The sequence below is a fragment of the Streptopelia decaocto genome (assembly GCF_964273445.1).
Source record: "Streptopelia decaocto genome assembly, chromosome: 7".
Taxonomy (NCBI): domain Eukaryota; kingdom Metazoa; phylum Chordata; class Aves; order Columbiformes; family Columbidae; genus Streptopelia; species Streptopelia decaocto.
Genome location: NC_138661.1, coordinates 25468918 through 25495441, shown reverse-complemented (window position 1 = coordinate 25495441; position 26524 = coordinate 25468918). Strand labels below are relative to the sequence as shown.

The window sequence follows — 26524 nt, the reverse complement described above, 5'->3', positions numbered from 1 at the left end:
TGTCTCACCAAGGAACAGTCATGTTCTGCAGAATGTATTAGCAGGTTTTTAATTCGTAATCAAATTTCAAGATGAGAATTTTCCTCTAGGGTACAGCAAAGGAAAAAAAACAAGATACAAACATTAGTGAATGCACAGGAATTGCACTAATATATAACTATCAGTTACAAAGCATCTTTACCAGAAGGCAGAATACAAAGTGTTAACATTCAGGTTGTTCAATTAGAACAAGTAATGGTCACAATCATTAGAGCAAATGTTCTTTTCCATGGGTGCTTGCATGAGTTCTCCGCAGACCCCTCATGGCTGCATATTCCACAAACCAGGAATAAAAATATAGGCTCTCCAGCTCCAAATGCACACATTCTTAAAAACAGGGTGTACCAAGTCTTATCTTTCTCTAGTAGTGGGACCTATAATCACTAGAGAATGTGACTGTATTTGAGCAAATGTGACAAGAAGTCCATCAATTATCACAAGAAATATAGCTATAGTCAGTAAAAGAGACCAGCCACAGGCCTGGCTGCTTTGTGATTAAAAAAAATATGTTCTTTCCTCCTGCTGACCCATCTCCTTACTCTCCCTTCCACTCAGATGCATATGATGAGGTGATTGTGTAAATACATATACATGCTTCTGTTTCTGCTTCCATAGTTTCATTATGCTACAGGACCTGTAGGCACATACCTGTTAGCACAGTGAAAAGGCACTAAACAACTTTCAGATGTAACAGAATTGACAACAAGCTAGAGAATACAAGACACATGCATGACAGGAACAGAAGTTTTCAAGCTGTCAGAGGCACAATGAAAGTCACTGTATCATACGGGAATTTCTTTCATCCTCAGACAAGTAAATATGCTTTCCTAAAAAAACCTTAGAAAGCTATTTCCCAAGTGTTTTGGAAACTGCTCAACAGTTGAAAGACTGACATTTTCAACTCCCAGACTTGCTGTCATCATTGCACATGAAGTCACTTCTATGAGACACCCAAGGTGTCCCAGTTATGTCACTCAAAATGAGTACTCATCTTTGAGTAAGGTGAACTCAAAATCTAACATGTAAGATAAAGAGGTAAAGAAAACTCTGCTACAAGATGTAGCCAGGAGTGAGTCACTAAGGCTAAAGATATTAAACTGGAAACCAGAGTAATGGTCAAGTTTAGAAGGTCTGAAAGAAACACAGATTAAGACCAATCTCACTGTCCTTTCAATTAGATAAAGTTGTTTCATCTAGGATAGGTTGTTGGAGAAAAGTTGAGTTCAGCTAGACAAAAAACACTGACAGCTACAGAAAACCCAGACTGTGTGTTACATGATCCTGCCTGGTTTGCACAGAAATGGAGGTCCTTCAGAAAATGGAGTTTTCTATTCATTCCCAGGAAATGCTGACGGTCAGGACAAAGCTGGGAAGTGCAGCACAGAAGGACAAGGGCACCAGGAACAGCATCTGCAAAGGCTGATTTAGTTTCCCATAGTTGGCATAACCACAGCAGGTTTGGTAACTGTAGCATCTTCCTCTTTCCATTGAGAAATGATGGTTTTCAGCTGTGTGTAGAACTGTACTCCCTGGAGGAAAGGAGAGACACAGGGATCAGATGTTTGGCCTTACAAATTCTTCAGGTCTGCACTAGTGGTGTTTCAAACAGTTTCTGCGTTATCTACAGGGGGCTGAGTTTTCCTCTGTGGGAACAACTTCTGTCAGCCTGTTCTCTTTACCAGTTCCCCAAAGATTCTGGTTCTGTGAGAAACCTTGTTATTTAGTTTTTGTGCCCTTCTAAAATCTCCTAAAAAATACTTTTTTTTTTTTACATCTGAAAAGAAAAAAAAAAAAAAGGTTGGATATTGTAATATGCATTGTGATGGCTGTGATCACTGGCTGGTCTTCAGTTTCCAAGTTGAGACGGCTTCAAAGCTTCTTTACTAATGAGGTCTGACAAACATTTCCCCATTGCCATTTATAACGTGGTAGCTCTGAATCAGTAAGTTACCTGTTTGCCATAGAAATTGGTGTCTCCTCTGAAAGAAGCACGAGAGCCAGTGAAAGAGAACATAGGCAGAGGTACTGGGATTGGAACGTTGACACCCACCTAAAGCAAAGGAAAGCTGCCATATTAATCACAAGAATTGGCAGATTGCAGAGCACTCTCAAAAATCTACTACATTTTGATTCCTTAAGTCTGAGGCTGGGTACTGCTGCCTGAGTAGTCACTACAACTGGCTGGCTAGGAGTACTAATAGCAACAATTCTAGCTTGAACATACCTGCCCCACATCTACTAAGTGAGAATATTTCCGAGCTGTGGCTCCATTGGACGTGAAGATTGCCGTTCCATTTCCATAGGGGTTACTGTTCACCAACTCAATGGCATCATCCAAACTGTCTGCTTTCAGAACTACTAAGACGGGCCCAAAGATTTCCTCCTTGTAGCAAGTCATGTTTGGCTGCCAAAACAAACAGCAGAAAAAGCAGCTTGCGTATAAGATATAATAAACAGGATATAATAAAAATATCCTAGTAAAGAGGATATAATAAACATATATGCTACTAATGCTCAGGATATTCCTAGGATCAGCCATGGTACTGCATTGCCCTAGGCCATCCTTCAGTCCTCCTCACCTTTTCACCATTTCCCACACCCTGCCATCTATCTAGTTCACCGAAGAGGGCATCACTTCTCATCTTCAGAGCCCCTTCTGCTTTCACTGCCTGCCTAGCCTCCCTTACAGGTCTACTCTGACCAAAGCTGATCAAGACTGGGTTTAATTCAGGATAGTTTACTTCAGTTCTTGTCGACAAAGTGGCTAGAACCTGCTATCCTGTCCAACTCAGTGTCCAGGATTTATGTCTGATAATTAGCAACATATGACAAATACCAAAACACCAGTTAGAGAGTATTTCAATCACAAATAGCTAATGCAGCAAACTACAAAACATTCATTTGACAAGTTGTAAGTTTTATGTGGGTTACTATATTACTAACCACTGTATAAGAAAACTAAGAAACACAAAGTCTCAGTGTAACTTTTACCTTTGAATACCTAACAATGCTTTATGACACATCACAGGAAAGTGAAGTATTTTAAGATGTTTAATGAAAATACGGCAAGAAAATTATGAGACAGATTAAAAGCCTGAATTATAGAATAGTATAAAAATCAATAAAATCCTAAGAATAAAAAAGCACAATAGCAGAACTATCAAGATTGCTTTGCTGTCATGGAATCATTCACCAGAAGGCCCATGAGGAACTGAATACTTTAATATTAAGGAAATTGTAGTAGCTAATTGTGTCTTGTAGAGAATATTCCCCCGCAGTAGTGTCCACCTGCTGCACACCATGCATTATACTGAGGGGCTGACTCAACAAAGTTGCAAATATATTCAACAACAAAGAGATTTGACCTTATATTATTCCCGTTAAGACTTCCACAAACATTTGTTTCTGCAAGTCCTTAAATTGCAAGCTGCAAGAATGTATAATGGAGGACGGAAAATTGCAAGTTTGGCTGTTCACCTTACTCTTCCTTAGGCATCTGCTGCTGCCCATTACTACAGATAGTACACTTTGCTCGATGGACATTTAGTTTAACACAGCACAAACTGCCCATATCTTCTTTAAGTTAAGATCGTTAACCTCATTCAGAGTATGTCGCACTACTGCAAATTCTTTTATCACCTCCACAACAGCATTGCAATAAGCACTTCACTGGAATTGTGCAAGGGAAGGCTGAGCCATTTATGGGCTTTCTGCCTGGTGAATATTGATTACTGACTGATTTGGGGAACCCATTTTTCCATCAGCCTTGCAATACACACTATCAAGCACTGGTTTTGGTCATCTTACCTTGACATTGGCAAGGATTGTTGGCCCAACAAAATTGCCATTTTCATAGCCCTTCACTTTGACATTACGTCCATCGAGAAGAAGGCTGGCACCTTCTTTTACTCCTGTCTCAATCAGATGGCAAACCCGTTCCTTAGCTTGGGGACTGATTAGTGGCCCTAGATCTGCTCCAGGCTGGTCTCCTGTGAAGAGGCAGAGACGCCAACTTTTTAACCCAGACAGCTTCCTCTTCACAGCCATCATGGAGATAACTACACTGACAGGAAAATATCTGAAAATCCTAATGCGTCTGAGACACAGAACAAAGAGTAGAGACATTAATGAACAGAACTGACAGCCTGAAACTCTTATAATCCACAAATAAGAGAAGTGGTAAACATAATTTTAGATCCCCATGAAGCCAAAATTCAACAACAGATACTTCTCATAAAGGAATTTTTTCCCCTTTGCAGGAATTTATTGAACATAAACAAAAGATAATTCTCCTACAACTAATAACAGTCTAGTTTTCCCAAAGTACCTGTTTCCATTTTTCCTTTTTATGGCATGCTTACTACAAAGTAGAAAGGTATAAGTGAGGTTGCTATATAAACGGTAGGTTTGAGTTAAACATAAGACATAACCTCAAAGCTCCAGTTAAAACAAGACCGATCCATTAAACCTTGCATCATAGTCATACTGCCAAGCCTCCCTACAAATTCCTAACTGCAAGTCTAGCACAATCCAGACAATCTGCAAGCTCCTACCCCTACACATCAAACCTAGGCTGCTAATAGCTCCAAGGGACACGCTTTAGTATGGCAAATACATCAACCTAAAAGGCTACAGTTGTACAGAAGTCAAGTACCTTAGAAGACTTTACCACAGTCTGTACCTGCATTTACACGTAGATTTTTGGCTCTGTCCACAAGCTCTGGCAGCCATTTCTGAGCTTCTCCCACTAAAATTGCTGTAGACAGGGCCATGCAGCGTTGGCCAGCTGCTCCAAAAGCAGCTCCAACCAGCTGGTTCAAGGTGTTCTCTTTATTGGCATCAGGCATCACCACACCGTGGTTCTTGGCTCCCTGAAATACAACACGTACACAGTCTCCCATTATTAATCACCCCAGCCCAGTTCTTCCCTACCTCCGTGGTTCTTGGCTCCCTGAAATACAACATGTACACAGTCTCCCATTATTAATCACCCCAGCCCAGTTCTTCTCTAGCTCTCTGGCAATACCTTCATGTAGTAGCTATGACTCTGCTACCAACAGGCTGGCATGAAGGGCAGCCTCGTCACTTAACTATCAGTGGGAAAGTCAGCTTCTGCTGCCGAGTGCCTTGGTCTCTCTTAACATTCACAGGAGACAGAGGCAGTCTGTGTGCTGAAGTGTGCTCCATTCAGAGGCATTACCATGTTGGCCTGGACTCTCTTGCCATTCCGGGATCCTCTCTCATAGATGTACTCGCCAGCCTGATTAGATCCCACAAAGCTGATTGCTCTGATATCCGGATGGTCACAAATGAAATTCACAGCTTCAAATAGGAAATAATACATTATAACTGTGGTGCACAAATGCTTCCCTCTGTTCCCATCCCCACAGTGCTAAATTTATGTATCTTTCTTACTGGAATTCTTGCCTCTGTTTCCTACATCTGAGTTCCCCCACTGCCTGTCTATGCATCTCTCCAGTAATTTCTCAGCACGTATACTCCTGAACTCATCCTCATACACCTGGCTCTCTGCCATCTCTTCATGCTTTGGGCATCTCTCAAGGTGCCTGAGCAATGCTGAAGCCAAGTTACTGTTGTCTATTTGTATCCTCATGTTCTGAACCTACTTCTGTGCTGTGAAAATATGATGCTAGGAGCTAGAATATTGGCATCCACTGCATATTCAGTGAGGCATTTAATACTTGTTTAGGCTTCCTTGGGAAACCAAGATGATTTGTCTACTTATTTCAGTTGGATCTTAGGTTGCTAAATAGAATTTGAGCACTTACATGCCTTGGGAAATTTGCCTCTAGCCCCCAAAATTTGGTCCACTAAATTCCTGAAAGATTTGGTGCACGATGACAAAGAATCTCCCAGTTAGCTCCCTTCACCTCCATCAAGAGGCCTAAGCATCTGTCCAGACCTATCTAACAGCAGCAGTATCAGACTCTCCAAATGGCACCTCCACTGAACATACAGCACAACACACACTCCAGCCATGTCCCAAGAACGGCTACTAATACCTTCATGTTGTCCATGGATGATATTCAGGGTCCCATCAGGGGCACCAGCATCCTGAAACAGCTTGGCAAGGAACATGAGTGCTCCTGGTACACGCTCTGACGGTTTCATCAAGAAGGTGTTTCCACAAACCATAGCCATGGGGAACATCCAAAGAGGGATCATGGCTGGGAAATTGAACGGTGCAATTCCAGCACACACGCCCAGAGGCAGACGGTAGGTGTAAGTGTCCATGTCTTTAGTGATGGAGGGCATGGTCTCTCCCAGTATGAGGGATGTCACACTGCAAGCATGTTCAACCACCTCTGCAGCAGAAAGGGCAATATGCCACTGGATGATCTGTTAATAATTAGTACCCAAACTCCCTTCTTACCACGGCCTTGACCCAAGTCTTTCTTCCAGCCTCTCTTCCCACAAATCAAAACTCATTGTGCTACAGAAAATCCCTTTGCTCTGCCAAGCAAGCTAATTGTGAATGGATTCTCTCTTGAGTGCATTATATGTCATTGTGATAGAAGCACAGACACAACAGCCCCAGTAAAAGAAGCACAGGGAGAGTATTATTGTGCCACCTGGGACTCAACCTTAGACATCTGAGCACAAGCAAGAAATTCTTATCCCTTCACAGCAGTTTGTAGGAACTCATAGGAATAGGAAGGATCTAACAACATGGAAGTGATTTAAGGAAACTCTGTCTAAGGGAACAGTTCGAGTTACAATTGTGCCTTTCCTTTCAATAGGAGGTTATGAAGGGAGCTACGTGTACAGATTCCCAGAGCAATCAGTTGCTCAGGAGACCTCCTCACTTCCTATGGGTTCTCAAAGCCCCTTTTTTAACAGGAGGAGCCAGCAGCTTACGGAGGCCTCGGAACACATCTCCCTCAGCATCAGCCAGGGTCTTTCCTTGTTCAAAGGTGATGAGTTTTGAAATTTCTTTCTGCAAATGAAAAACATTAAGATTATTAATGTTAGAAAAGTGCCTGTCCATGAAATACAGTGCAGGAATAAGACAGTTTAACAGAGAGTTGAACATCTCAATGAACATTCTGAGCAGAACCTGCAAAAGTCTACACTGACTGACTTGCTCCTCGTTGATAAGAAGCCAATAAGCCACACAGGTGACATTTTAGAAAAAAATACAACCGTGGGTTGGCTTGTACTCGATAGCTTTTAGGTGTCATGCCACAGACACATCAAAAAAGCAATCAGGGAAATCCAAAGACATACTTCTCACTTGTCTTTATCAACTCATACATTCTCCATCAAGGCTGAAAATTCCTCTGTGGTCTTTTGGTAAAGGGACAAATACAGAACAATATTCCCTAAGAAGCACTGCCTCTCTGTTCCTATTTGATGGAAAGTGCTTTGCTACAACTCTTGAGGACAGTGTCTCTGTTGGCTCCTCAATCATGGCAACAATGCCTCATCACAAACTCTGTAAACCCCAAGCCCCTCAGTTTAATTGCTAAAGTCAACTGCAACGCATTAAGCAACAGCCATCACACACAGCCGTGGTGTCTCACCAGATTGTCTTTGATGAGTTGTTGATAACGCAGGAAGATTTGCTGGCGACTCAAAACAGATGTTTCTGACCAGTTCCAAAATGCCTTTTTGCAAGAAGCCACAGCTGCCTCCATCTCACTGGTTGTGGCTTTTGGTACACGGCTAACCACTTCATTTGTGGCCTGAAGGAAAAAACAAACCATCAAAACTCAATATTTTCCATCTGTCCTGCCAACCCTTCAACGGTTGTTTCACACCACACACCTAATATCCTTGTTCTACAAGGAGCTGTACTTCTGAGAGGACAGCACAAAAGAGACTCCTTCGTTGGCGCACACAAAAGGCCTGGGCTACAACTGGAATAGTTCTGAAAACCTGCACTCTATACATCTCAAGTTAGGCACCCAGAAAGCTACAAATGCAGTGCTGATTTCCAGGTTGGAGTTGAAGTGACTTGTCTGTCTCAAGGCTTCTAGATAGTATAAGGCAAAGGTTCTGTGGACTGCGGTCCTTTCCCTCTGCATCATCTTGGCTCATCTGCTGTCCCTCTTGCACATTAAATGAGGCAAGGTTCCTTTGGAAGAAGCAGTACATGACCCTGCAGTTGGCACTGATGTTAGCTTACCGAGACCACTAGGCCAAAGTAAGGTTTTCACAAGCAAACTTAGTTCTATAGTATTTTAACTTTAAAAGCTTGTCTTTGGCAGTTTAACCTCCTTCTAATGCACTCTTAAAAATTAAGTCTGCTTTGACATGATAAAATGATCATGACCATCTCTAAGAGAGAAACTACTCAAAACAAGAGAAAGAAAATTAAACAAGAACATTGGTTGCCACATAAAGACCAAATGAGCTTCATGAACTAGCTCACTGTTATGATCACTTCCACAAAGCAAATAAAAATAGGGCTTTACAGAGAAAAGCTTCAGAAACTGCTGTCCAAATGCTTACCTTACTAGTGGGGTCAGAACTCTGACTGCAACCTCATTTCCAGTTGTCTTTTGTGGAGGACTCAGACAAGTACAAGTGTTACTAATCTAAGATTACTTTGCACTGCATATCATCCAGACTCTAAATTCACTGTGAATACTGTGGCTCACAGACAAAAGCTCTTTGAAAGGAGAGGAGCTTCAGTGGTCAGGATTTTTTTTACCTTGGTCTGAAAGTGAAGGCAGCGACAGTCTCTGTCAGGAGTTCACATTCATAGAATCATAGAATAGTTTGGGTTGGAAGGGACCTTTAAAGTTCATCTAGTCCAACTCCCCTGCAATGAGCAGGGACATCTTCAACCAGATCAGGTTGCTCAGAGCCCCATCCAGCCTGGCCTTCAATGTCTCCAGGGATAGGGCATCTGCCACCTCTCTGGGCAACCTGCACCAGTGTTTCACTGCTCTCATTGTAAAAAGTCTAGCCTGAATCTCCTTTCCTTTAGTTTAAAACCATTACCACTTGTCCTGATTCAGCTGGCATCAAATCACACCTGGTTGATTTCACATACAAGGTTAAAGAAACCCTTCAGAAATTTGACATACTAATCACAGAGCCTTTCTATGAGCAAAAAAAAATTGCAAGCAGAGTTTCAGCTTCCTTTCTGGAGATCAGGGTTTTGCTACACAGGGAAGATAAAGGAGACCATCACTTTCCTAAGACTGGCATTTCATGTGAAAAGGAAATTGAGAAGCAATTACACAGTGCTAAATCCATCTTAAGCTCCAAGTATAAACCTTTCTTAAGAAACGTATATACTTTCCCCATTTGCCAAATGCTGGAACAGAGGCACAGAACCTTGTTGCATAGTGATTGCTAATAGATAAGCTGAGCCCATTTAACTTACCGGGTTGTGGATATCAATCCATTCAGTAGTTTTGGACTCAACAAACTTCCCATCAATGAAGAGTTTGGTTGTTGACTGTGGAAGACAAAACACTGGACAGTGAGTGATCTTTGTCTCAAGGTGCCTACACACCAGTGTGCCCCATTACACGCAAGCCTTCATCATTTACCACTATGCTGCCCACTAGAGAGTCTAGATCCAGTATTTACAGGCATAAAATTGGACTTCCCCTGCGCCCCACTTGGTCCTGCAACTAAGAGCGAGGAACTGTGCTGGCAAACAGCACAGAAAACAGAACCTTCCACCTCAGATGCCAAGGAGAGAAAAAGAGCGTTTGGAATAAGGTGTTCAGGTAAATGTAGGACAGAGAGTAAAGCAGAGGTGGAAGCTGTAACTAGCACTGGATAGGCAACAAAACCCTATCATGCAGGAAAACTGTATATGTATAAAGAATATAAATTAAGAAACTAGAAACTGGGAGCTGAGAGTAGGGGGTAAAGGGAGAAAACCAGGAGAAAGCAAGAACCAGTTAATTACACCACAAAACAGTGGCTTGGGGAGAATAGATAAAAGGAAGGGGAAACAGATCTATTGTGTGAAGAGAAATGAGACAGATAACAGAACTGGGATATAAACCCAAATATACCAGGGAACTCTGTGAATAGACTAGGATGTGGAATTATGAGAGGCAGATGAGTATTGGGATGCTATCCAAGGTGTAATGAAGGGAAACAGAACAGAGGAGGATCCAGGAACATAAATGGTGTTGGCTGGACAAGTAGTGACAGTGAAAAATAAATGAGAGTGAAAAAAGTGAACGGCAATGAGTTGGGACAAGCTCAAAAAGCTGGGATGAGAAATATAAAGTAAGACTGTTAATGGATAAGCAAGACCTAGTGATTTGGGAGGTAACACCAGGTGAGGCTCAAAACTAAAAAGTTGCAGATGATTATGTAGCTGGAATTACACTTGGGAGAGGCAGAAGTCTGTACCTATGAAAACAGAGTCCTCTCTAGAATCTGGAAGGAAGCACAGGAAATCTGAGATCTGAGTCCTTTGACTGAGTTTTCTGACTGTCAGAAAAGGTCTTCTAGTGCTGGTCTGAAGAATTATAAACTCCTACTGCTATCAGTCACTCAGACCAAGTGCCACATATCTGCAGTGGACCTACAAGCTCCAGTGCTTTATGACCCATGCAGACTTCAGTGCAATGGAATTTATGTTTCATCAAATTGCTTTAAAACGATAGCTAGAAAATTGCACATATAACAAGAAATATTTCAAGCAAGGCAGAAAATGCTGAATTAAGATTGATCACACTTTTTTTCCATAAGATCACCACCTTTTTTCTCAGTAGAGAATGAGCCTGCCATGGGAACAAGGACTGTAATAAAGGAGACTATTTGAAGAATCACAATTTAGCTGTTCAGAACTTGCAGAGTGTACAGCCACAGATACCGGAAGAAAAAAAGACACTTTAACAGTTAATGTTGTTAGATACTGTGCAAAGGAAATCAGATCCTCTCTCTGCCATAAACAGCTGATATGAGACCATGGCACACATCTTGAAACAACCTTATTTCACACCTTACCATTAGGCGTATAATCTATATTAATTTTCACTAATCTTATTGAAGAGATACTATACATGGTAAAAGAAATCTAAAAATCAGGAAAAAATGGCTGGTGCGTATGTAGTACAACGCGTGCTACATAAGGAACACACAGACAATAAATCAGGACGCCACTAACTAAACTCCCACGCCGCCGCTGGGTGCGCCCCGCAGCGCCCGCTACGAGCAGTGACGGGGGCGATGCCCCGAGCGGCTGCAGCGCGGAGGGGCTGCCCAAGCGGGCGCTTCTTTGCTCCGTAGTCAAACCGACCTGACATTGCACTTGTATCCCTTCCCTCCCGTTGCCCTCCGTGCGCGGGCAGTCCCGGAGGTTTGTTCCTGAAGCGCCAGCCGGGAGCCACGGGCAGGGGAAGGGAGCTGCAGAACCAGCTCACAGGAGAAGCCCTGAGAGAAGTGTCCGGCCGGCTGCGGAGGGTGGCGGCGGCGCCTTCCCCCAGCCCGCAGCGCCTCCTCACCCCGGGCCAAGCCTCCCCACAGGCCCCGCGGCCTCCGCCAGGTCCGCTCCGCGGGACGGGCACTTACCACCGAGGAGGAGAAGGACGCGGCGGCTGAGGCGATCCAGGAGGTGCCGGCTCTCCACGGCAGCTGGACGGGAGGGAAAGCACAAACCAGCCCGGTTCCTCAGGGCTGCCGACTGCCCCCACCCACCCCCACCGCGGCCCCATCGGCTACTCCCCGCTCGGGACCGGCCCACGCACGAGGCCCCGGGGCCAGGTGGGCCGCCACCCCCCTCCGCCTCCGCCCCGAGCCGCGGGACCCGCCGCGGGGCCGGCGCCGCCGCCTCACCCTCAGCGCCACGCGCCGCCCGCCCCAGGCGCCGCGCGCCACAGCCGTCGCCATCCCGGCCGAGGGTCGCTCCTCCGCGACCCCGACGGCGCCACCGCCCACCCGGAGCACCGCCCCCGCGCGCTGATTGGCCTCTCGCTCACCGGCCTCGCCCGCTCCGCGCCCCCTCTGGCGGGGCCCTCGCGGCCCGTAGCCAATCGCCGTCAGCAAGCCCTTCCGATCCCGCCTTCCGCCCCTACCGCCCCCCGTGCCGGGCTGTGGATTGGCCGCGAGAGTTCAGCCGCCCGCTGGCCGCCAGAGCCCGGATTGGCCCAGCACCGCCCAGCGGCGACGCCTCCTGGCGGTCGCGGCGAGAGCGACACGTGGAGTTCGGGGGTGGTTGGTTTTTCCTCGGTCGGGCTCGGCCGCGGTCACGACGCGTCACGTGAGGCGGGCAAGATGGCGGCTCCCGCGGACGGTAAGGCGCGCGGGATGGCGGCGCCGTCCCGCTCCCGCCGGCTGGGCCCGGGCGGTGCCTCACACACCCCCCCATCCTCTTCCTCTTGCAGGCGCCGACCTGGAGGCATCGCTGTTGAGCTTCGAGAAGCTGGACCGCGCCTCCCCGGACCTGTGGCCCGAGCAGCGTAAGTCCGGGGCGCCCGCGGCCGTGTCCGCTGGGGCCGGGGACCGGGCCGGGGGGCTGCGGGCAGAGGCGCTGACCCGCCGCTGCCCTTCGTTTTGTCTCCCCAGTGCCCGGCGTCGCCGAGTTCGCCGCTTCCTTCAAAAGCGTGAGTGAGCACCCGTGCGGCTTCGCGGCTCCGGTCCGTCAGCGTAACTCGGTTGTAGCTTCAGGATGGGGTAGCATCATCCTTTCAGCTTTATTATCTCTTTATATATATATTTTTATACCTTATTCAATTTACTATAAATGAGAATAACATCTGGGAAGACATAACAGATTTAAAACTTTAGGAAATCTCACTTTTCGTACTGACTTTGGCTTCCAGGTGGTAGTGTGCTGATTTTAACTCTGGGCCAGAGAGAGCTAGAAAACAAGGTTAAACGTAAAAATATCTCGACAGAGAACCAGGAAAGCTCTTATTTTTTGCTGTCAATGTAACTAATTTTCAATATGAGGTCAGACTGCAATGTATAATTCAAGAAGGACAGGGAACTGCTGGAGAGGGTCCAGCGTAGGGCAACAAAGATGATGAAGGGAGTGGAGCACCTCCCTTATGAAGAAAGGCTGAGGGAGCTGGGTCTCTTTAGCTTGGAGGAGACTGAGGGGTGACCTCATTAATGTTTATAAATATATAAAGGGTGAGTGTCACGAGGATGGAGCCAGGCTCTTCTCGGTGGCAAACAATGATAGGACAAGGGCTAATGGGATCAAGCTGGAACACAAGAGGTTCCACTTAAATTTGAGAAAAAACTTCTTCTCAGTGAGGGTGACAGAGCACTGGAACAGGCTGCCCAGGGGGGTTGTGGAGTCTCCTTCTCTGGAGACATTCAAAACCCGCTTGGACATGTTCCTGTGCGACCTCACCTAGGCGTTCCTGCTCCAGCAGGGGGATTGGACTAGATGATCTTTTGAGGTCTCTTCAAATCCCAAACATACTGTGATAATTCTAAAAATGCACTTATCTGAGCTTGAACTTTTCTTTCAAAACAGCCTATTACAAGTTCTCCTCCCAAATGGATGGCTGAATTGGAAAATGATGATATCGACATGTTAAAGGGTGCGTATGGACATTGTGGGCAGGAAGTAACATTGCCAGAGCACATGGGAATTCAGTACTTTCTTAAGAGGCTTAAACCGCTTGTTCTTTAAATGTTCTGGAGGTGGCCCTGTGGCTTCAGGTCTCTAGCACTCACGTTTCCAGAATATCTAGCTCAGGAGTCTCTTGTTAATGATATATATTTCTCATTAATCCAGTTGTCTGTAAGAGAATATCCAGATGTCAGTGGCGGGCTGATTTTTCAGAGCAAGCAGTTGAAGCAGTGTAATGTTACGTATATTTCACTTACCTCGCTTATCAGTCTCTCACTGCATAAGTATAGTGGGTGTCTTCTGTATTTTAAGAAGTGTTGTGAATTTTTTGGTGGGCCTCAGCTAACCGAACTTGGTGAGCAGCTTAGACTTGTTGATTGACGTGTTCAGAGATGCTCTATGCATGTGTCTGCTCTAATCGAGCAGTAAGGCTGTGTGAGCAAGCTACAGAAGGGCTAGCTAGTATGTAGATTTGTTGCATGTTATAGCTATTAGTTTGCAGTAAACATCCTTGAGCGGGCTGTCTCTCATGTGAATTTCAGATAAGCTGTTCCAAAGTGAAAGTGGAAGAAATTAACTTTGACTTGCTGCAAGAAATGTGCTTAAACACACATTGTTAGTATACAGTAAGTCCATTCTCTTGCATACTCTTTTGTAGCTTGCTCACATAGCAATGTGAATTTACAAGAACTTCCAAAGTATGGGGCAAGTTGCTCATTGCAGTGGTGGCAGACTGCAGTATGAACCAGATCTGTGGCTTTTTCAGTAGAGAAAGCTGGTCTTTTCTTAGTGTATTAAAATCAGGGGTGGCATCAGCTTGAATTTTGAACTCTGTTCACTGGAAATAAATCTTGTCAGAAGTGACTTGAAAGTGCTCTGTGAAGTAGTAAACTGGTAAACTGTCACTAGAGGGCTACAGACAGTGTTCACACTTTTCTCTCTTAGAGCTGGGGAGCCTCACTACAGCCAACCTGATGGAAAAAGTCCGTGGCCTGCAGAACCTGGCTTACCAGCTGGGACTGGATGAATGTAAGTGCTGTATGCAGACCTGACAGACCACACTGCAAATCTTTCCACTGAAGTGTGTGCTCATGGTACATTTGTAGCTGGAAGAATGTGTTGGCAAGTGTCTCACAGTAATAGGGACAGACAAAAGAGGATGAGAGAGTGAGGTAACATCTCTAACTTACAGCCTACCTGTACGGGAGAAACAGCAGAAATAACAAGAGGTCACATGATAGCCTGGTTATTGTCTAGTGGCACAGAGACTTCTGTTCCTGACTTAATGTTGCCTTAGATAAATCAGGTCACTTTGCTTAATTTCCCACTCAGATACTAAATCTATTTCTCAGAATACTTATGGCAGTACTTCAGTCAAACTTCAGCGCTGCCTCCACAGTGAAACTTTCACTTGTGCATTAGGTTGTCTTATCCTTAGCTTCTGGAGCTGGTTTTTTGGGTTTTGTTTGGGTTTTTTTTTTTTCTACACTCAATTGTGTCAGGAGGTGATGTTATTGAGTACTAAAGCTGACCTTCATCCTGCTTACAAACAGCAAATTTTTATCAGTTTTTTGAAGAAGGACCTGATTACATCTTCACATTCAGGACTCTGTTGTTAACAGATTGATCCAGCTTTGAGGATTTCAAGAATATTGTGTTTCTTTTAAATGCTACCTGTATGTATGGACACATTGAATTTTTTTCTGCTTAAGTTTGCTCTAGCATAGACCTTAGTTGGAGTTACTCTTGTGCTACACAAAGCACTAAAAGTTTAAAACTTAGGGGTCTTTTACCTTCCTTTCAGTCAATAACAAAAAGCAGTAATAAACCTTTGTAGTCTTCCTGACTGTAAATCTAGGATATCCTAATGACGCCTCATTAACGAATCATTTAGCCTATTTTAACACACTTCCTGCAAGCTTATTTTACTTTCAGTGCTGACATCTGTTAGGACTGTGGAAAGCATTTAGTAGTGTAGAAGTATAACAATCTAAAACTGATGCAAAGATTGGCTGATGATTTGCTTTCTCAGTTAAGTTGTATGCTTAAATGTCAGACAGCTTTGTCCTGCTAATGGAGCTTAAGCAGAGCCTGAGTTACATTGATGCTAACAAGGTGGTGGTTTCCTTAGCAATATTTGTTGCATGCATTTCCATTTATTTTTTTCTGAAAATGAATAAATACAGAAAGAAGACAAAGTGAGCAAACAAATGAAATATGAGGTTATAACCTTTAGTCTGTAGTAACTCAAATATTGAATTTTCAAGCTGTATGAAAGCTCTCCATGTTTGTAACTTCTTCTCACTAAAGTCTATTTTCCTTTAGGCTATATTACATTCTTGCTTTGTGTGTTGTATATTTACCTTAGAAAACTTTCACAGAAAATTACATATGGAGTTTGAACACAGCTTCTCAGGATTGTTTTTCCTAATACTGTCTTTAAGTACTTTTCTCTTACAGACTTAAGTGAGAGAACAGGAAGAAAAATCCAAAAGATCTCTTAATTAAAGTTAAGGGTCTTGTGGTTTTGGTCCAGAGGTATTTGATATGATTATATCTCTATGTATTGAAATTTAATAGTCCCATTTTGACTTGACTATCGATTGAAACTGGCTGTCAAAACTAGGCTTGAAACCACCTCTGACAAGTCTCCTCTAGATGGCAGTGTGAGGCTTCACAGAGAAGTCTTGCTGCTTTTGTATAAAACTGTACCGTTTTCAGTCATGATTTGAAGTTCTTCCCAAGACTGTTTTGTGACATTTGCTGTTCTGAATGTGCGCTGTGGTTTTTGTTTTCTTGGAGGTTCTTTTGCATTATTTTCAAACGTTTTATCTGTATTGAGTGTGAGAAACAATTCTGTTGCATTGTGTTAGCAAATTTTCCTTCTAATTCTCCTCTTCTACATTTCATCTCAAATCCTTTCTATTTTTTAAAGACTTGTGTTTTCATCCAAGTTATTGGTAAAATGCTGTGCAGGACCAGAGTGATTCCTGCAGCATTCCATGACAAATGTATCCATTGAGTTACTTTGTAGTTATGTTGTGAGGGCTGTTATTGAACCAGTTCACAGCACACTTCATGCTGATTTTGCATTAGAATTCATTAGGCAAAGTGACATGTGGGACAAGGTGCCTTTTGAAAAATGTATTCATCAGGGTGCTATTGCAACACTAAAATTGAAATCTGAGGAACTGATTTGAGATTAAGTTTGATAAATTCATAATTACTGAATTACATGCCTTGTTTCTTAAATTCATATGAACTGTCTTACCATTTTGTCTATATAAGCGGGCTTTCCTGACAAATTTAAAACAAACGTATTGAATGCTTTGCCCATCTTCAGTGCTTTCATCTAGGAACAGCTGGATACTATTTTCTGGATTCCACATTCTTATTATATATCATTCCTGCTGTCCCTAACTTTTTGGCCATGGATTTCTCAGTTTTTCTTTTTGTTGCTTGCTTCGCACAGGTTTCTGTTCTTCACAACTTTCTCCCCTCTCTTTCCCATAGGGTTACCTGTACTTTCTGTGCGCTTGGCTATTTTGTTGAATGCCCTGTGTCTTCTGTGAATCAAATTGCATTGTTAACATATAACTTAGGTTTTCTTTCCAACTTGTTTGATACCTGGTTTGATTTACAGTTGTCCTCCACTTTTAAAAGTAGCCAGTTTTACAGTCACTGCTATTTCACTTGTCTGCACTTTAAGCTTCATATTCTTATGTGATTTAAATGATTATATCTTAATTAGTGCAGAGTTCTGTGGAAGTTTTTCTTTATCAGGTGAAACTGAGTAGGCTTGTCCTCCTTGGATTGTAACAGTGAGTTCAAGAAACAGTTGACTAGAAACTTGAGAGCTGACTTTTACTGTTAGAGGTCTGAGATAGACTGACTGTTGTTCAGGCTGCAGTAATGCTGCTGGAGCTTCCTCTGATATTCTGTGTGGGCACCTGAGGAGTCAGGGTTCTTACCCTCTGTCGTGATTTCTGTGCAGTGTAGCATGGACCTGTTTAGGCTGCAGTAGCTTGATCTGCTAACATATCAGTCTCTGAGTGCGTGGGACGATAATGTCAAAGGAGACCTTTGACAAATGAAATGGTTAATGCTATTTTTTATAAAGCCAGTTTCCCTCTTCCTTGTCTGGGGTTCAGTTACTTCTTTCTGAATAAGGTAACTGGTGATCTGTCCAGCCATGTTTCCAATTTTTCTAGCTTCAGTAGTACCTAATACAGTTAGCTCCTACTCAGACAAGTTGCTTATTTTTTGTGTTGTTTTACCTTTGTAGTTTAAAAAGACTTCTGTTTGGCATTTCTTTTAACCAAATGGGTGAGTGAGCACCTTGCTTTTTAAAAATATATTTCTGACTGCTGGCTGCACGATCTCCTGTACTTCCATTTCTGGTTTACTAAGGTGCAGACCATTAAGCTGCCAATAAAAGATGGGTTTTCTTCCATAAATCAGAATTTCTTATTTGCACCATTTAATTTGCTGATGACTTGCACTGAAGATCTTTCTTGTGGATCAGAAAGGATCCCTAAGGTGACCGTGGGGAATGCTCTCCTTCTAGCATGCTAGTAGGTGGATTCTTGCTCACTCACGTCTGTTCCTTGCAGAATATTCTTCCCTTAGCACAGAATTCACCTAAAGGATAGCCTTCCTTGAATGAAGCAGGATGTTTGCAGCATGAACTAATGATTTAATTATTTTTTTTTCAATTCTGCTCTTAAAGGATGGGCTATCCTTATGGCTCTGGTTTGTGTTTTTATTCTTTGCTACAAGGTGGTTCAGGAGTTTTCCAGTAGCTTCCAGGCTCAGGAACTGGTATCACTAATGAAATCTTTGAAAAATAAATTGTTTTTCAGCACCTCTTCTGAGGTTTCAGCTTGTGTTTCCTTGCCTCCTTTTTAAGCTATGTAAAATTCTACCTTGCCCTCTTGCTTGTTACTGCTCTTCTCTTTTTGCTTCAGTTCTCTCATTAGAGCTGCTGTTTTACTTCGGTTAAGAGTTTTTATTGGTTAGAATATATTGAAAATGTTTTTACTATTAAAAATCCTGCTTTATGTGGATTTTGCTTTCCCTGTTAATGTGAGTATTGTAAGGGTGGGAGGAAGAACAGGGCTCAGGGAACACACCTACTTTTAACAGTTAATGTAGTTATGGTGACTTCGGGAGACATGGTATCACTGCTGAACGTGAGCTGCAGCCGGTCAGTGAGTCTCTTCTCTCCTGTTGGCAGAAATCTGGGGCGGGGGGAAGGTACAGGCATATCGCCTTGTTGTGGGCTTTTCAGCCACTTTCCTTGGAGCAGGGTAGTGAGCACTGCAGAATGAGGAGACCACAGCTGATGTGGCAAGCAAGAGGGAGGTTGTTCTTATCTGGGAACCTTGTCACAGATCTCAACTCAATGCGTGTGCCCACAAAGCAAGTTTCAAAGCCGTTTGTGTAAATAACTGCGAATTTAGATATGCAGCTCTGGTTTTTCAATGTATGACCCATTACAGCTTCCAGAGCAACTGTGTCAAAGTTGACTTTAGAAGATTTTTAAAGTCTTGGCTTCATGAGGTAGCAGCTCTGGGAAGTGCATACATTGCTAGTACACAGACTTAACTTGGTGTTTTTTATTATCCTTGGTTGCAGTTATTGTTAAAGATCTGCCCTGTCATCCTTTTGAATATACATGTACAGAGAGGTATATCTGAGAACTACATACATGGAGAAAAAGATGTTTTTCTTAAAAAAAAAAAAAAAAAGTGGGTTCCCTCCCCCTAAGCTCTGCCAAACTTTGGGACAAACCTATGTGTAAATATAACAGGTAGGATGGGGAAGCAGGAAAAGCACCATGTCACTGAAGGTATGTGGTTGTCCAGGGACGTTCTGAAGTCCCTGCTATTACTTCCCTGTGAATCTCTGATGTTTTTCAGCTGACACCTGCTATACTGGTTCAGAAGTCCTAAAATGTATTTATATACATACCTGTATCACAGCCATGTTTATAAAATCTCTCTGATGCCAGAGAGATTATCTGGCTCCTGTGCTATCACAATATAGCTTTGGTGATATTGCCAATGCAAGACTTCCTGAAAAAGCTATTCTTTTAAAGGCCTGATATGTTTGTGGAGGTAGTGGTGCTTTTGTGCAGTATCTGCCTTAAGTATTAGAAAACGTGGGATAACTGACCCCACAGGTGTGAATACCATTTATGATTTTCCTGTCAGTGCTTTTTGCTAGTCTGCTCTCTTACGCTAGATTAATTTTTTTATTTGGAATTGAAGATGGTTTGTGCTTTTCCTCCTGTAAAATTAGGAATGTATGAATGACTCTGTTATCCGATATCAAATCCTCACACTCTTTCAAGAGCAATAAGACATTTACTGAACATGCCCAACCAAGTCTCCCTACTTACAGTCCCTCATTGTTTTGTGTGCCCTGACTTGCACTGGATTTTAGCAACTTTGCACCTGTTTTCTTTGTAATGATGATTTATTTTCTGTATGTGTTCAAGCAGATAAAATACCAAGGGTGCAGTGGAAGAGCTATTTGATGCTAGCAATCAAGGGCTCGAGAATCAGACCTGCATGACCTGGGAGATGTCAGGTGAACAGCAGAAAGTTGACCATCTTGTAGCACCACAGACTGAAAAAGGAAAAGTCAGGATTTAGTCAGTCAGTGATAGTTTTCCTTGATATTAAGCATGAGGAGATGACTTGGAGTTTTTAGACTGGAGACAACTGGTGCAGTACGTGACAAAGATCTGTAAAACTGATTAATGCAGAGAAGGTGTGAATAGGGAATGAATCTCCACTGTTTCTTGTAGGATGGGAGCCAGAGAGAATAAAATAGTGTGTCAGGACAGACACGAGGAGATACTTGTGCTGTGTGGTAAAGTCAGAACTCATCGCTGCTGAAGGTTGGGGGCACAGAGTTTATCTTACTCAGTAAATGAGACAAATTATTGGAAGATAAATCCATTGAGACTGTCTGACCACAGAGAGGTAAGTCACGAGTGGCTTGGAAATCTTGGAGATGCAGGAAGCTGGAAGAGATTAGTGGGCAGGTACAGCTGTGTGCTTCCCTGCTCTTAGAATCTTCCAGAGGTGTTTGTCAGAATCGGGGTGGTGGGCTGGAAGTACCTTTTGTTTGGCAGTGGGTTTTTTCTTTGTTTATTTTAGTAATAGGCTAGACTGCATGGTAGTTAAGTAACTGCTACCAGAAATCACTGAGGTGTCCCCATACTGGAGAGACCCTTCCAGAGACAGCAAGAGATGAATGGGCACATGAGTGAGGAACAGCTTCCTTGCTCCCAAGTTAAGCTGTCCTTGGTTGTGAATTGTGGTCCTCTGGAGCCTCAGCAGCCTCTGAAATTTCTGTAAAATCATAAAGGAGGCCTTTTGAACTCCAAGATATTTACGGATTGCTATTTGTCAGATTAGTAGTCTTTGTTTTTTCATTTCTCTTGGATAAATGCTGTCTATTGTGATCTCTTGCCTGCAAGTTCAGCTTTTTTGTAGGTTTGGAGAGGTAGAGCAGTTACTGCTTTTGCCTTCAGCAGGATTTAACTGCAGAATGTTTTGAAACATATATACTTAGTTCTGCCTGTCATCCTTGCAGGCTGGTCTTAACATGGATAATTTCAAAGCTGGGATGGCTCTTGCCTATATGGTTAAATATGAATTCACTCATTGAGGTGTGGTGGTTTTGTTTGTTTGTTGGTTTTCTTCCTTTTTTGATGCTGATTGTAGGTAGAATATGTTTAAATCAGGGGCTTCACTTTTGGTGGACTGAATTCTTATTATCTATTAAACTAAAAAATCAGGATGTGTCAGTTATTAAACTTGAACTTTGTGTAAGTTGTTGAATTAGAATCAAAGTAAGGAAAGGAGGGAGAACCATGCATCCTCTTACTGAAACATCTCTTTCCTTTTCTGTAATGGATTCTCTTTTCTGGGAGTGTAGTGAAATGTAGTATTAACATGCAGCCTTGAAGCTCCGTGCGAAACACATGGCACTTGTGCCCAGCAGACTTATATCAAGGATGTAATTGATCAGATAAAAATGTTTCCTAACCATAACCATGTTATTTTAGTCCTGAGTCAATCAACACAGAGGCTTTTTAAGCTCAGAAGCCTTACTTTACACTTGTGAACACCCTCCCACTTCCCACAGTACAGTTGCCAAGTGCCTTTTCTGGTCTGTGTGTACACTTGTTTGTAAAAAAATATTTCAGGTTCTTACATTTGTAGGAAATGAACATATCAGCAGGCATGTGCAAGTAAAGAGTGTTTTAATATTCAGGGTATCAGTGGGGTGTCTGTCTTATGGCACCTTCTGAAATCTCTTGTTGGTCCATTTTTTCAGTAAAAGCTGTGTGTCCACTCTCTGCAGTCTGGGAAGCTGCATGAAAAAGTAAACTGGATTTTTATGGTTTCTTGTTAGCCAAAATGAGATTTTAGAATCTATGTAGAAGAGCAGAACCTTCCCTGAACATGAACTCTCTCCTTATTCCCTTGGAGAAATAGAAAACCTAAAGTGTTGTGGTGGAGCTGGAGAAGAGAACTGACTTTTGGAGAAGAAAGAAGGAGATAAAGTGAAAGAGGATCACGTGGTGTGGATCCAAATCTAGATCCCCCAGCAGGAGTTGCAGTGCCAGTTATTAGAAAGGTATAGCAATGTTCTTAACATCCTAACTGCTGACAAGAGTAAGGAGGATGCTGACTTTTTGTTTGTTAAAAGCTGGCACTTCCAGAAGTATAGTGCTTCTAGCGCCAGTGTGTCTGTATTAATCTGAAACAAGAAGAAAATATGTTTTAGATTCCAAGTCTAGTGCTCATTATGTCCTTAAACTTAAAATACAGTTTATTTATGCTTCGTTTGCTCTTGCAAGGTGAGCTGTCCTGCATAGGAGAAAGCAGTTTGAGATGGATGTGCTAAGTTACTTCTGCTCTGCTTACAATTTTCTTTTTAGCAACTGTTTTTTTCTTGCTTGGTTTCTACATTCCCTGCCTTCCTGAATTAATCTTCATCATGTTTCAGTTTTGCCTGAAAGCATATTTCTCCCTTATTTTGTTATTTAGTACTGTGTTTGGCAAGGACTTCATGTGAAATAGTATACTTCATGTGCTTCAAAGCTTGAAGGCAGAGTTTTATAGCTGGACAACAAAATTATGCTCTTTGGACACTGGATTTCTATATTATGCAGTTAGCTTAAAGATTTACTTGGCAGAGTTAGTAGACTTCTCCCAGAAAATGTCTCACATTTTGGATGGTTCATTTGTGGGTTAGGAGATGATCACAGACTTTTTTCAGTTGAAATGGTTTGGCTTGTTTTGCCTAGCTGGAAAAAACGTGGAGGCTGTTTTCAGTTTACATTCATAGTCATGCTTGGTCCTTATTTGATTGTTTCAGAGTTGTGAAAGGAACACTTTCATTGTCTGTTACAGTGTTTATATGGCCCTGTCACCGCGATGTCTAAGCTGCTATGATTTCCCTGTGAAACCGTGGCCTTTCTCCTGATTCTCTTCACACCCTCCTCCCACGCTGTAGAACTGCTTCTTCGTTTTAATGCACAGCACTGTGGAAGGAGATACTTGGCATCTGCAGGGGGATGAGGAAATCGCCTTTCCTTATACTGCTCACTGGGTGGTTCATTTATAGGCATGGTTCTTCTGGGGCAGCTCCTGTTGGAAGAACGAGACATCAGAATGTCAGCTTGAAATTGCCGTTCATATGTGATCTGCGAATTGGCTAATTTTGACATGTAGGTAGTTAAGAAATTATTACAGTCAGAGGAGTCATGACCTCAACTTTTCATCATCTCCATTGGCTTGTGCCCCAGTTTGGAAGTGAAGAAGGTATAGGAAGTTTTAATTGTACCTGTGTGATTTATCCTCAGTCAGCTCTTTAATTTCTTCTGGCTGTCTGAGGTTTCCGACACGCTGTAAATTTCTCCAACTTTTTCATTATCTGCAATTTCTTTATGACTCATGAATCGGAGTGGAGAGAGAGTGTGGATTTACAGCAGAGATAAACATGTCCATAAAGTCTGTATCTGTGTCAGTAATTGTACTGCTGTCAGTGACTGTCCTGTTTTACAGGTCTCTCTTGGGAGAGGAACACGCTTTGCTACCAGTGTCAGAGAAGTGTTTGCTTTGATTTGCATTAACTTGCCAGGAGATTAGGTTGCGATGGTGAGGATTGAAATTGAGCCGGGACCTTGGCTGCTATTGTTTTATTTTAAATAAGTGGGTGTGTGGTCGAGTTGCCCTCTATGTGCAGGAAGAAAAAAGAAGTCCAGACTGTTTTTAAATACAAAATTGAGGATATACAGTCTACTGATGGTATCAAATGTGATACTACCCATATGCGTAAATTGTGTATTCTTACCATAAAACAAATGCTGTATCTAGGTAACTGTCATATATGGAAAAAATACTGCATGGATCCTTAGGGTGTTCTGTCGGCTGGTGAAGTAGAATAAATATTTCTCTAAGCTTCAAGAAATTTCTGCGTCTTTGCTTTCTTCACCTTCCCCCCCTTACTCTGAGAGCAAGGTACTATTGTGGATTTCAATGGCAAGTACTCATACAGCATCCTAGTCTTCCAGACATTGATGACTCTGCTTGCTGCAGAAGGAGGTGTATACTGGTGGAGTTTAAGAAAAGGGGAAGAAATATCTAAAACCGTCCTAAATGTGTCAAAAGTTAAAACTTCTGCAAATTCTCTTGGCTTTTATTTTCTGTTTGATGCCTGTTTTTGATACTTGTGTACATGGAACCTCCTTTTGCTAGATCATATAGTTTGGGTTGGAATTTTTTTTGCCTGTGACTTACTAATTTTTTGTCACAGGAAGAAGGCAATTATTTTCTCACAAAAATATTTTTAGATATTCAAAGTGACTGTAAAACCCCGAATTTCCATTATGTCAGGTATGCATTGAGACCCCCCAAATGCAGCTGATTGAACTTTAAGTCTGCTGGACATCTTTTACAGAAGGGAGATTATAATAAATAATGTAAACTCTGTGATTGCATAGACGTAGGAGTGTTGGAAATGTTAAGATGACATCTGCTATTGCTAATTCTGGAGCCTGATGTTGGAAATAAAAAGGGGAGCTTTTGAGTGTCAGACCGTGTCCATCTATTGCAATTTCTGGTAACTGAGTTTCCGAAGCTGTGGATAAGGATCGCATGCCAAGTGGCCCAATAGCTGGCAGATAATTGTGCTCTTAAAACTTACTGAGTGATGCTCAATGCAACAGCAACATTCTAAATAAAAGCTGAATTACTATGAGATGCTTTTTACCTGATCTTTAATGAAATGTCTGTCTTTTTGCCTTTTCTCTCATCCTCCTTCTCTCTTTATCTACATCCCCATACCTAGTTTGTAGACCTGATTTTGTTAAAACAAAGGTCACCTCTGAAAGGTCCTTCAACCAGGATGTATTATTTACTTTATTTTAAAAAGTCAACATGATCTTACCCTATAATTGACCCTACTTTGAATAGGAGGCCTCCTGAGCCTTTGTAACCCAGATCATCCAGTGATTCAAGGATTCTGTGGTCTAAGATCCTTTCTAGAAGTTAATTCAGAGCCTGTGTTCCCCAGTCTCAGATGAACACAGCACCAAACGGTTCATCTTATGAGCTTTGAGCAGGAGATCTGAGGTGCAACTCCATTGTCTGCTTCCATGAAAGCAGCCTGATTAGGAACAAGAAACCTAAGAATTCTTGTATCGCAGTGGTGGCTTTCATGCCTTTTGGGGATGGACTTCCAAATACTTCCATCCACATAGCTGATTATGAGTCTATGCAGCTTGGGCTCAGAAACCTGTTCTTTGTAGAGAGAGAACAGTCCATTCAGTATCATTCTTTAAGCAGAGGAAGAGAATGGTCCTCAGTCTACACAGAGGTTCTTATGTGTTTCAGCTCAAATGAACGGTGAAACCACCACCATCTGTCTTAGGCATGCAAGGGGTCAATGGGGCTTGACTGAAGAGCTTTTAGCCACAGAAGTAAAGGAATGGGCTGTCACATTAAAGCATTTCTACCTGCCACATGCTTGGCACAGAAAGAAACATGACTACAAACAAAATGTTCTTACATTATACTGTCAGAAGCCTATTTTTTGCTACTCTCATTCTGACAGGATAACTTGTAGATTACTGTCAGTGGAGGAATTGAGGATGGGGAAAATTTTGATCAAGCATAAGGTTATGTGCATTTTTCCATTACGGTTTAAAAACACAAAAATGCCAAACAAATCTTGGGAGATGCTCTGGCAGCGTTAGGGAAACTTACCTGTCATGCAACCACAGCAGTCACAAGCAAACCACCTGAGACTTTACCACTAGGACCAAAGTCCCTTCGTGGAGGGTGGGTCCAGTGACTTGATGGGTGCCCCACATTGGCTCCTCACACACACACACACACACACACACACACACACACACACACACACACACACACACACACACACTCATACTCATTCATTTCCTAGTAGTTCCCCCCTAGGATTCTCAGAGCAAAATGACTGGCATGCCAGTTCTCTGAGTGGCACTTCTGTATTAATTGGTACAGCAATCAATTTCAGCTTGAGCGGGGTGCCTCTGGAGAGGAACCACAAACAAAGAGATCCCTGGGCAATTATACCCTTACAATCCAAGTTCCCCACCCCTCGCATGCCAGTTTGGGCCAATTGTAATATTAAGGTCTGGGGTCTCCCAGTTCTTCATTGTCATCAGGTGGGTGTTTCTAGTCTCTAGGCCTGCTGTTACTTACCTTATCTCTAAGAATGCTGCTTCTGCTGATGATTGTAGCTCCCTTATCTTCTGGCTTGAACTGGCTCTGGGGGACCTGCTTTGCTTAACTTGGTTAAAGTTCAGCATATCTAGGTGAAAGTTGACAGCTTATGGCCTAAAGCGACAGCAACTTTAGTTTCTCATCCTACGCTTGTTCTATGTAA

The 26524-nt window shown here is 42.7% G+C and overlaps 2 protein-coding genes across 4 annotated transcripts in view; one reads left to right on the top strand and one right to left on the bottom strand.

The window, feature by feature from the left end:
* Positions 1–33: 33 nt before the first annotated feature.
* ALDH6A1 (aldehyde dehydrogenase 6 family member A1) lies at positions 34–11939 on the bottom strand. Its single transcript, XM_082059092.1, has 12 exons — positions 11818–11939; positions 11554–11616; positions 9398–9472; positions 7584–7745; positions 6919–6997; positions 6063–6365; positions 5240–5361; positions 4721–4910; positions 3847–4028; positions 2264–2443; positions 1991–2089; positions 34–1568 (listed from the first exon to the last, which is right to left on the bottom strand). Exons 1-12 carry the CDS (start codon positions 11869–11871, stop codon positions 1464–1466), a joined length of 1614 nt encoding a protein of 537 aa, XP_081915218.1. The 5' UTR covers positions 11872–11939; the 3' UTR covers positions 34–1463.
* Positions 11940–12144: 205 nt separating this feature from the next.
* Positions 12145–26524, top strand: part of LIN52 (lin-52 DREAM MuvB core complex component) — a 47684-nt gene continuing 33304 nt past the window's right edge. For 2 of the 3 annotated variants that reach the window (XM_082058131.1, XM_082058130.1), the window contains exons 1-5: positions 12145–12274; positions 12366–12440; positions 12547–12584; positions 13469–13535; positions 14513–14596. In XM_082058131.1, coding sequence (XP_081914257.1) covers positions 12256–12274; positions 12366–12440; positions 12547–12584; positions 13469–13535; positions 14513–14596 — 283 coding nt within the window. In that variant the 5' untranslated portion in view covers positions 12145–12255. Of the gene's footprint in view, positions 12275–12365; positions 12441–12546; positions 12585–13468; positions 13536–14512; positions 14597–23004; positions 24783–26524 lie in introns of those variants that run through there. The other variant, XM_082058132.1, reaches the window with a different exon arrangement.

What these genes read in the sequence shown, in the direction of transcription:
- ALDH6A1 (XM_082059092.1), bottom strand. Translation starts at nt 11,871, where the DNA reads ATGGCGACGGCTGTGGCGCGCGGCGCCTGGGGCGGGCGGCGCGTGGCG. An exon ending in GGATTGATATCCACAACCCG is followed by an intron (nt 7,746 to 9,397) that starts GTAAGTTAAATG and finishes TTTTTCCTTCAG; the next exon opens with GCCACAAATGAAGTGGTTAG. An exon ending in CCAATTTCTATGGCAAACAG is followed by an intron (nt 1,569 to 1,990) that starts GTAACTTACTGA and finishes CCTTTCCTCCAG; the next exon opens with GGAGTACAGTTCTACACACA.